Source organism: Oncorhynchus nerka, linkage group LG17 (genome assembly GCF_034236695.1).
Source record: "Oncorhynchus nerka isolate Pitt River linkage group LG17, Oner_Uvic_2.0, whole genome shotgun sequence".
Taxonomy (NCBI): Eukaryota; Metazoa; Chordata; class Actinopteri; order Salmoniformes; family Salmonidae; genus Oncorhynchus; species Oncorhynchus nerka.
In genome coordinates, this window is record NC_088412.1 from 47,594,771 (window position 1) to 47,605,847 (window position 11,077).

Genomic DNA, 11,077 nt, shown 5'->3' on the forward strand with positions numbered 1-11,077 from the left:
GGTCTGAATACTTATGTAAATAAGGTAATTCCTGTTTTCGCTTTATCATTATGGGGTATTGTGTGTGTGTCTTGCTGGATTAAAAAAAAAATGTAATCCATTTTTAGAATAAGGCTGTAACATCACAAACAGTGGGGAAAGTCAAGGGGTCTGAATACCTTCTCTCTATAATGCTAGTTTCTCCCTCAGTTGAGCTGTTGAAAGCCTGTAGCCTAAATGATAATTGAACTGTCCTTATCCCTTGTTGTCTTTTCTGTTCACGGATTGAACTGTTCTGGCCGGTTCTCCGACTTCATTACTGCCGGTGCCAGGTGTCTTCATGGTTTGGCACATTGCTGCTGTTTGACCGTGCGGTCGCCGGGTCGTGCGTTTCTGGCGCCCGACCGCGTGGTCCACGGTCATCATGGTCTGACCACGTGCGGTTGTTCTTCAGGAACCCCAGCTGCGAGGTGCACCAGGAGCCCCTGTCTCTGACGGTGATGGACTCCAGTCTGCAGGACACCCTGCCCCAGTGTATCAACACCCGTTGCAGCCAACGCTTCACCAGCAGGTAGAGCACCGGTTTAACACTCTGTTTGGGTAGTCCATCTGTCGATGCTCTTCACCAGTAGGTAGAGCACCGGTTTAACACTCTGTTTGGGTAGTCCATCTGTCGATGCTCTTCACCAGTAGGTAGAGCACCGGTTTAACACTCTGTTTGGGTAGTCCATCTGTCGATGCTCTTCACCAGCAGGTAGAGCACCGGTTTAACACTCTGTTTGGGTAGTCCATCTGTCGATGCTCTTCACCAGCAGGTAGAGCACCGGTTTAACACTCTGTTTGGGTAGTCCATCTGTCGATGCTCTTCACCAGCAGGTAGAGCACCGGTTTAACACTCTGTTTGGGTAGTCCATCTGTCGATGCTCTTCACCAGCAGCTAGAGCACACGAAGGGGTTTAACACTCTGTTTGGGTAGTCCATCTGTCGATGCTCTTCACCAGCAGGTAGAGCACACGAAGGGGTTTAACACCCTGTTTGGGTAGTCCATCTGTCGATGCTATGCTCTTCACCAGCAGGTAGAGCACACGAAGGGGTTTAACACTCTGTTTGGGTAGTCCATCTGTCGATGCTATGCTCTTCACCAGCAGGTAGAGCACACGAAGGGGGTTTAACACTCTGTTTGGGTAGTCCATCTGTCGATGCTCTTCACCAGCAGCTAGAGCACACGAAGGGGTTTAACACTCTGTTTGGGTAGTCTAGCTGTCGATGCTCTACGGACCAAACAGTAACAATTTCAACTCACAATCTACTAATCCCCAACTTTACCCTAATCCCCTGTTTTTTAAACCTTACCTTAAACCTAATCCTAACCTTAGCAAGCAATTGCTTATCGACAGACAGTCTGTTGCGTATCAAGAGACAGTCTGTTGCGTATCAAGAGACAGTCTGTTGCGTATCAAGAGACAGTCTGTTGCGTATCAAGAGACAGTCTGTTGCGTATCAAGAGACAGTCTGTTGCGTATCAAGAGACAGTCTGTTGCGTATCAAGAGACAGTCTGTTGCGTATCAAGAGACAGTCTGTTGCGTATCAAGAGACAGTCTGTTGCGTATCAAGAGACAGTCTGTTGCGTATCAAGAGACAGTCTGTTGCGTATCAAGAGACAGTCTGTTGCAAGAGACAGTCTCAAGAGACAGTCTGTTGCGTATCAAGAGACAGTCTGTTGCGTATCAAGAGACAGTCTGTTGCGTATCAAGAGACAGTCTGTTGCGTATCAAGAGACAGTCTGTTGCGTATCAAGAGACAGTCTGTTGCGTATCAAGAGAGACAGTCTGTTGCGTATCAAGAGAGACAGTCTGTTGCGTATCAAGAGAGACAGTCTGTTGCGTATCAAGAGAGACAGTCTGTTGCGTATCAAGAGAGACAGTCTGTTGCGTATCAAGAGAGACAGTCTGTTGCGTATCAAGAGAGACAGTCTGTTGCGTATCAAGAGAGACAGTCTGTTGCGTATCAAGAGAGACAGTCTGTTGCGTATCAAGAGACTGCCTGTTGCGTATCAAGAGACTGCCTGTTGCGTATCAAGAGACTGCCTGTTGCGTATCAAGAGACTGCCTGTTGCGTATCAAGAGACTGCCTGTTGCGTATCAAGAGACTGCCTGTTGCGTATCAAGAGACTGCCTGTTGCGTATCAAGAGACTGCCTGTTGCGTATCAAGAGACTGCCTGTTGCGTATCAAGAGACTGCCTGTTGCGTATCAAGAGACTGCCTGTTGCGTATCAAGAGACTGCCTGTTGCGTATCAAGAGACTGCCTGTTGCGTATCAAGAGACTGCCTGTTGCGTATCAAGAGACTGCCTGTTGCGTATCAAGAGACTGCCTGTTGCGTATCAAGAGACTGCCTGTTGCGTATCAAGAGACTGCCTGTTGCGTATCAAGAGACTGCCTGTTGCGTATCAAGAGACTGCCTGTTGCGTATCAAGAGACTGCCTGTTGCGTATCAAGAGACTGCCTGTTGCGTATCAAGAGACTGCCTGTTGCGTATCAAGAGACTGCCTGTTGCGTATCAAGAGACTGCCTGTTGCGTATCAAGAGACTGCCTGTTGCGTATCAAGAGACTGCCTGTTGCGTATCAAGAGACTGCCTGTTGCGTATCAAGAGACTGCCTGTTGCGTATCAAGAGACTGCCTGTTGCGTATCAAGAGACTGCCTGTGCGTATCAAGAGACTGCCTGTTGCGTATCAAGAGACTGCCTGTTGCGTATCAAGAGACTGCCTGTTGCGTATCAAGAGACTGCCTGTTGCGTATCAAGAGACTGCCTGTTGCGTATCAAGAGACTGCCTGTTGCGTATCAAGAGACTGCCTGTTGCGTATCAAGAGACTGCCTGTTGCGTATCAAGAGACTGCCTGCTGCGTATCTAGAGACTGCCTGTTGCGTATCTAGAGACTGCCTGTTGCGTATCTAGAGACTGCCTGTTGCGTATCTAGAGACTGCCTGTTGCGTATCTAGAGACTGCCTGTTGCGTATCTAGAGACTGCCTGTTGCGTATCTAGAGACTGCCTGTTGCGTATCTAGAGACTGGCTGTTGCGTATCTAGAGACTGCCTGTTGCGTATCTAGAGACTGCCTGTTGCGTATCTAGAGACTGCCTGTTGCGTATCTAGAGACTGCCTGTTGCGTATCTAGAGACTGCCTGTTGCGTATCTAGAGACTGCCTGTTGCGTATCTAGAGACTGCCTGTTGCGTATCAAGAGACTGCCTGTTGCGTATCAAGAGACTGCCTGTTGCGTATCAAGAGACTGCCTGTTGCGTATCTAGAGACTGCCTGTTGCGTATCTAGAGACTGTCTGTTGCGTATCTAGAGACTGTCTGTTGCGTATCTAGAGACTGTCTGTTGCGTATCTAGAGACTGCCTGTTGCGTATCTAGAGACTGCCTGTTGCGTATCTAGAGACTGCCTGTTGCGTATCTAGAGACTGCCTGTTGCGTATCAAGAGACTGCCTGTTGCGTATCAAGAGACAGTCTGTTGCGTATCAAGAGACAGTCTGTTGCGTATCATGAGACAGTCTGTTGCGTATCATGAGACAGTCTGTTGCGTATCAAGAGACAGTCTGTTGCGTATCAAGAGACAGTCTGTTGCGTATCAAGAGACAGTCTGTTGCGTATCAAGAGACAGTCTGTTGCGTATCAAGAGACAGTCTGTTGCGTATCAAGAGACAGTCTGTTGCGTATCAAGAGACAGTCTGTTGCGTATCAAGAGACAGTCTGTTGCGTATCAAGAGACAGTCTGTTGCGTATCAAGAGACAGTCTGTTGCGTATCAAGAGACAGTCTGTTGCGTATCAAGAGAGACAGTCTGTTGCGTATCAAGAGAGACAGTCTGTTGCGTATCAAGAGAGACAGTCTGTTGCGTATCAAGAGACAGTCTGTTGCGTATCAAGAGAGACAGTCTGTTGCGTATCAAGAGACAGTCTGTTGCGTATCAAGAGACTGCCTGTTGCGTATCAAGAGACTGCCTGTTGCGTATCAAGAGACTGCCTGTTGCGTATCAAGAGACTGCCTGTTGCGTATCAAGAGACTGCCTGTTGCGTATCAAGAGACTGCCTGTTGCGTATCAAGAGACTGCCTGTTGCGTATCAAGAGACTGCCTGTTGCGTATCAAGAGACTGCCTGTTGCGTATCAAGAGACTGCCTGTTGCGTATCAAGAGACTGCCTGTTGCGTATCAAGAGACTGCCTGTTGCGTATCTAGAGACTGCCTGTTGCGTATCTAGAGACTGCCTGTTGCGTATCTAGAGACTGCCTGTTGCGTATCTAGAGACTGCCTGTTGCGTATCTAGAGACTGCCTGTTGCGTATCTAGAGACTGCCTGTTGCTAGTATGACCATTTTGTAGAACATCTACAGATGGACTATGCCAAAGAAATTGTGAACCATTACAGCCCACATCACCAACCTGGGGGAACGACATGGGGAGGAAATACTTTAATTTAGGCCTCACCTTGTCGTCTGTTGGTACATGGATGGATTAAATCATGTAGTGACGCTGATTTCAGAAGAGCAACTTGTCGGATTACAAATAATTTCCAAAAGTAGCCTTGCTGAGATGAACTGTGAAGGAAATCCCTTGTACGTTATAGACTTGATTAACTCTGACCTTTTACTCTGTGGTCCTCAGTGACTGTTTTGGCGTGCTGGACTGTGAGTGGTGCATGGTGGACAGTGATGGGAAGACCCACCTGGACAAGCCTTACTGTGCCCTGCAGAAAGAGTGCTTCGGGGGCATCGTGGGGGCCAAGAGCCCTTACATGGACGGCATGGGGATGCTGGGTGAGTTTTTCATATAAACCTTGCTGTCACGAGGTCATGCAAACAGAAGGAGCTAGTGGGATAGACTTTGTGGAATGATGTTTGATTTCTCACAGCTATGTGATAGTCCAAGAGGAATATTTAGTGAACTTTAAGGCTCGGACAGACCGGTAGAATTGTTGAGCGTCTTTCAGACTATAGTACTTGGCACCTCTGTGCCGGAGGTCATTTGAAATCCTATTCTACATGTAGAAATGGGCGAACATGGTGGCCGTCAGTCGCCCACCGGCGGCAAATGAACGGCCCGCGCTGTGCAGACCGACAATCTTGTCCGGTGAGTTTTCTCCTTTTATAGATGGAATGTAACCCTTTGCCCTTCTCTCCCCTCTTCCTCTCCCCTCTTCCTCTCCCCTCTCCCAGATGAAGAGGTAGTGTCTCTGAACATGATGAAGAGTGCCCCGGTTGGGCCGGTTGCCGGGGGTATTATGGGCTGCATCATGGTGCTGGTGTTGGCTGTCTACGCCTACAGACACCAGATCCACCGACGCTCACATCAACACATGTCCCCTCTGGCTGCACAGGGTAAGACAACCATGACGTACTCAGGCAGACCGTCACCCAGAAACAACGGGCTGTGTAAATGCAGCTGGTTGGCTCATGCATGTGATTTGTGTAAGTCCGCTATGAAGGTGTAGCCAACTCCAAGACCATTATTGCTCCGATGTTGCCTGAGCGCCTTAAGTCTTAGTGTTGCTAGAGGAAGCGGCAACGGCCGCCATGGGAATGATATGTGAAAATGAACGGCTGACCTTCCTAGACGCTGCGGCTTCTTAATGGTAATATCTGTAATTCTTAACCCTGGCTAAAGAGAATCCATCGCTCTCCCCCCCCCCTACAGAGATGTCCGTCAGGATGTCTAACCTGGATAACGAGAGAGACGAGCGAGACGAGGACAGCCACGAAGACAGGGGGATCAGTAAGTATACACTGAGGTGGACAGGACGCCTTCCTGATATTGAGGCGCAGCCCCTTTGGCCCTCAGAAGAACTTCAGTTCTCGTCGGGGCGCGGACTCTGCAAGGTGTCGAAAGCGTTCCGCGGGGATGCTGGCCCCTTGTCGACTCCAATGCTTCCCACCGTTGTGAAGTTGGCTGGATGTCCTTTGGGTGGTGGACCGTTCTTGATACACAACGGGAAACTGTTGAGTGTGTGAAAAATCCAGCAGCATTGCAGTTCTTGACAGGCGCCTGGCACCTACTTCCACACCTCATTCAAGGGCACTTAAATGTGTTGTCTTGCCCGTTCACCCTCTGAAAGGCACCCAATCCATGTCACATTTGTCTCAAGGCTTAGAAATCATTCTGTAACCCGTCTCCTCCCCTTCATCTACACTGATTTGTGAAGCGGATTTAACTAGTGACGTCGACAAGGGATCATGGCTTTAGTCTATGTCCTAATAGTGTCCGTGTGCTCTACCTGGTCAGTCTATGTCCTAATAGTGTCCGTGTGCTCTACCTGGTCAGTCTATGTCCTAATAGTGTCCGTGTGCTTTACCTCACCAATGGGTTCCAGTAGTAATTAGTGTTCTGTAAGGCGGTGAGCCGTTGCAATCCTGAAAGGAACTCTCGGAGCCCTCGTTAAAGGCACAATCCCTGATTAGTTTCTCGCTTGAAATGACCGCTGAGCAGCTAATAAATATTGCACCTCTAACTTGATCTGACCTTGTGTTCGCTAACCTTTGCCCTCGAGTTGACCTGGATTGTTGCCTTGTTGTTCCTCGCCTTCCAGTCAGCAACACCCGGTTCATCGCGGCGGTGATCGAGAGACACACCCACAGCCCTGAACGCCGGAGGAGGTACTGGGGACGGTCAGGGACGGAGAGTGACCACGGTAAGACCACAGAGGAAACGGGGCACCGCACTCCCCTTAAAATCACACACATTCTGGTTAGGGGGTTGGTATAAGTCTGAAAACCCACATAACAGGTTGCACACGCTGCCTTTTGTTGTTCCCTCGCTTCTCCTCTTTCTAGCTGCCACCGGTAGTGTGACCACTGATCAGAGAGGGAAGCGGAGGAGAGGCAGTTGAGAAACGGAGAGAGAGAGAGAAAGGGGAAGGAAGCGGAGGAGAGGCAGTTGAGAAACGGAGAGAGAGAGTGTAAGAAAGGGGAAGGAAGCGGAGGAGAGGCAGTTGAGAAACGGAGAGAGAGAGAGAGTAAGAAAGGGGGAGGAAGCGGAAGAGAGGCAGTTGAGAAACGGAGAGAGAGAGAGCGTAAGAAAGGGGAAGGAAGCGGAGGAGAGGCAGTTGAGAAACGGAGAGAGAGAGTAAGAAAGGGGAAGGAAGCGCTTCGGGGCAGACGGCAAAGTGTTCAAAAGTTGCCGGTTCTTTTCCTCGGCCCAGTCGGAGGTGTCCTCCCACAGTCCACGCACTCACACAGCTGAAGGGTCTCTGAATACACACACACACACACACACACAAACACACTCACAGGTTTAACACTCAAACACATTTTAACACAGTGTTTGAGTGTGTGGAAACACTGAGCTGGTATCTGTTGGTACACCCGCCAGGGAATTGGAGGGGCATTTGGTGTTTGTTCGGGGTCAAGGATGCTGTCTAACAGCCTGCAGGCAAACAGACATCCTGCCATGGGCATTAGTAATTCAGCCTCTCTGTGTGTATTATGTCTTTGTGTAAGTTATTACCTCACTCTTGACCTTTTCACATCCTCCGTTTCAGTCGCGGTCTCTGTTTTCTCACACCCTGTGCTCCTCTGGGGGGGGGGGGGGGGGGGGCTAACGCCGAAGGACAACAGCAGTAGCACTGTCTGAAATGTCTTCTCATCAGGAGATGGCAGGAGTTGTGTGTAGGAGAGAGGAGCTATACAGTCGGTGGCGCTGAGGTCGGTATCTTTCCTCTCCCCCGGATCCTATTGAAGATCCCTCTGACTGTTTTCAGAGAACATTTCGAAAGCCCAAATCCCATTCAGAAGCTCTGCTAGCAAGTCTCTCTCAGTACCTCTCTGTTTCGCTGAGATAGATCCCCATAGATGCCCAACCACTGCCCACTCCTAAACCGATCATCCACTCCGATCTACCTTCCACTACGCTCAGCAAGTTTCTCTTCTTTCAACAGTTCTGGTGTTTTCTAAGAGTTGATGTTTTCTCTCCGGAGTCTAAAGGGCCTGAGGGCTGCTGATTGTTGGGCGTTTGGCAGTTTCAGAGATGAGATGAGATGTCGCAGTGGCAATAATCTGCGGGGATTCAGAGGAGAGATGGATGGAGGAATAGATTAGAGAGGCGTTGAAGATTGAGGGATTGATTCAAACGTGTAGGCGATTTCCCCCCCCCCGCGCTCATCCCCTCCACTGCGGGGGGCACAAACTTTCCCTTAGCTCGCCCCTTCAAACCACCCCACGTGCAACGCACACCACTCGCTGCACGTACAGCTCTCTTTCTCCAGAGATTTCTACAACGATTGAGATTTCACACGGATGTAATTAATGAGGCGTGATGGCCAAGAATTGTGTTCCCGAGACTGTAATTATAGATCGCCGTGAGTCTCCTCTGGCGTGTAAAAGTCTTGCTTATTTGCTTCAGACGTTTCTACTGCTCTGTCGTAGTACGCTGTTCACATTACAGGAAGAGGCAGCGACGCAATCGCATGGCATCCAAGTTTGGGACACATCACTGTGTGTGTGTGTGTGTATTAACACGTGTGTTCCTGTGTTTTGTCACATCAGGCTACAGCACCATGAGTCCCCAGGAGGACAGCGAGAACCCTCCCTGCAACAACGACCCCCTGTCGGCCGGCGTGGACGTGGGTAACCACGACGATGACCTGGACCTGGACACGCCCCCTCAGACGGCGGCGCTGCTCAGCCACAAGTTCCACCCGTACCGCCACCCGCCTTACCACCACCCGCTCCACACGCACCGCCTGCAGGCGGCCGTCACCGTGCACAGTGTGGACGCAGAGTGCTGATCCTAAAACCTCCATTCCCGCCCCCCCCCAGGCCTGGGCTCTCCTCCACTCCCACCGGCCCTCTTCCTCAACCTGGCTACGCCTCGCTACATTGGCGGGGTCCCTGACATGCAATGCTACCACTACCGTCACCTCCAGACTCCAACACCATGTAGGCTCCCACTGGGCCCAGCCAGGGTGAGGGGAGGTGGGCTGAGAGAGAATAGGGCAGACCCCCCCCCCATATCTCCCCCCTCGCTGGAAGTTTCCTTGGAAGATCATGTAGGAGGAACACTAGCCCCTGTGAGCTCAGCTCAGAACATGGGGGTGGGTGGGGGGGTGAGATGCAGCTGCTGGCCTTATTCTAAAAGGGTCTGAAGTTGTTTAAAAGTGTAAACAAAGGATCTCCAATGTTTAAGAAGACAGTGATAAAAAAGGAAGCATTATTAAAGGATTATTTTTCTACTATTTATTGAACCGGATTTGAGATGGATCAGAGTAGAGACTGACCGTGTGGCTGGAGCTGAAAGGACTCTGGTCGCTAAGGTAACCAGAGTGGCTGATCATGGACCACAGAGAGCCTCTCCTGCACACTGCCCTCGCTTTCTGTCGAGGATGCATCGAGGCAGTGGTTATTCACGCTATCGTTTTGGATTATTTTCAGTTGAGAATCAGAAGTCGTTGTGAAGATAAACTCTTTGCGATGACTGGACGAGCTGAATAGAAGACATTGAGAAACACACCCACTTGTCTGAACTAGATGTGTCGTACACCGATCACCTGGCCTACCGTCAGTCACTGGGGCTGCTGTATGACTGAATAAGGAAGGGGCATGCAAGGACAGAATGACTCAGACACAGGAAGTACAGTGCCCATGCTTTGGTGTCCTGTTATCTGCCTGAAAAGAAAGGTATGATGAGGCTTGGTGGAATTGGTTGGTCTGTCTTCGAACCTCACACTGGCATCTGGACCTGGTTGACCAAGCTATGGCTCTCTCTGTCTCTATGCCTGAGTGGGACCTATTAGTGTTGACCAAGCTATGGCTCTCTCTGTCTCTATGCCTGAGTGGGACCTATTAGTGTTGACCAAGCTATGGCTCTCTCTGTCTCTATGCCTGAGTGGGACCTATTAGTGTTGACCAAGCTATGGCTCTCTCTGTCTCTATGCCTGAGTGGGACCTATTAGTGTTGACCAAGCTATGGCTCTCTCTGTCTCTATGCCTGAGTGGGACCTATTAGTGTTGAACAGAGGTATGTGTGTGTGTGAGAGCGAGAGCTGTTGTGGCTGCATCCATTTTTATGTTCCTTTTGCGGTCAATTAATAAAAAAACAGTCTTCTGTACACTCTGCGTGGGCTACAGTCATGGTGTGTGTGTGTGTGTGTACGTGTACACTGCGTGTGCTACAGTCATGGTGTGTGTGTACACTCTGCGTGTGCTACAGTCATGGTGTGTGTGTGTGTACACTCTGCGTGTGCTACAGTCATTGTGTGTGTGTGTGTGTGTGTGTGTGTGTGTGTGTGTGTGTGTACACTGCATGTGCTACAGTCGTGTGTGTGTGTGTGTACACTGCATGTGCTACAGTCATGGTGTGTGTGTGTGTACACTCTGCTTGTGCTACAGTCATGGTGTGTGTGTGTGTGTGTACACTCTGCTTGTGCTACAGTCGTGTGTGTGTGTGTGTACACTCTGCGTGTGCTACAGTCATGGTGTGTGTGTGTGTGTGTGTACACTGCGTGTGCTACAGTCATTGTGTGTGTGTGTGTGTGTGTGTACAATGCGTGTGCTACAGTCATTGTGTGTGTGTGTGTGTACACTCTGCGTGTGCTACAGTCATGGTGTGTGTGTGTGTACACTGCGCGTGTGTGTGTGTGTTTGGTCTGATTGTAGGAAGGTGGTCAGAGCATCTCCATTGAAGGCATCATTACATGTTTTAATTGTTTCCCCCCTATGACTGTGTGCTAGTCCTCATGATATTCATTTAGTTTGGGTAAAGAATGTCTCTTTTTTTTCTTTCCTGAACGAATAGTATAAAGTGTACATATGTTAAAATAAATATTACAAATAGCTATTGATGTGTTGTTACACTCCATATGTCTATGCTGAAAATGAAATATTGTGTGCTCAAAATGATGCTCGGATATTTGAGTATATTTAGCTATTTTTCAGCACATGGTATCGATCTGACTATACGCTGAGATTCCGATGACATTAGGTCTACCTTTCTTTAGGTCCATATTGGATGGAAAACAGACTGCCATTGTGGTATTTTACACACTTCAGTTGGAGAGCAATCGTCTTTAAAAGCCTTACATTGTTATTACGCTTAGGGTCCAAA

At 49.4% G+C, this 11,077-nt stretch overlaps 1 protein-coding gene across 1 annotated transcript in view; it reads left to right on the top strand.

The window, feature by feature from the left end:
• LOC115145339 (VWFA and cache domain-containing protein 1) overlaps nt 1–10,814 on the top strand; it is a 98,377-nt gene extending 87,563 nt beyond the window's left edge. The window contains exons 21-26 of the mRNA XM_065003201.1: nt 434–550; nt 4,649–4,800; nt 5,200–5,361; nt 5,678–5,755; nt 6,567–6,668; nt 8,521–10,814. Coding sequence (XP_064859273.1) covers nt 434–550; nt 4,649–4,800; nt 5,200–5,361; nt 5,678–5,755; nt 6,567–6,668; nt 8,521–8,762 — 853 coding nt within the window. The 3' untranslated portion in view covers nt 8,763–10,814. The remainder of the gene's footprint in view (nt 1–433; nt 551–4,648; nt 4,801–5,199; nt 5,362–5,677; nt 5,756–6,566; nt 6,669–8,520) is intronic.
• Nucleotides 10,815–11,077: the final 263 nt, after the last annotated feature.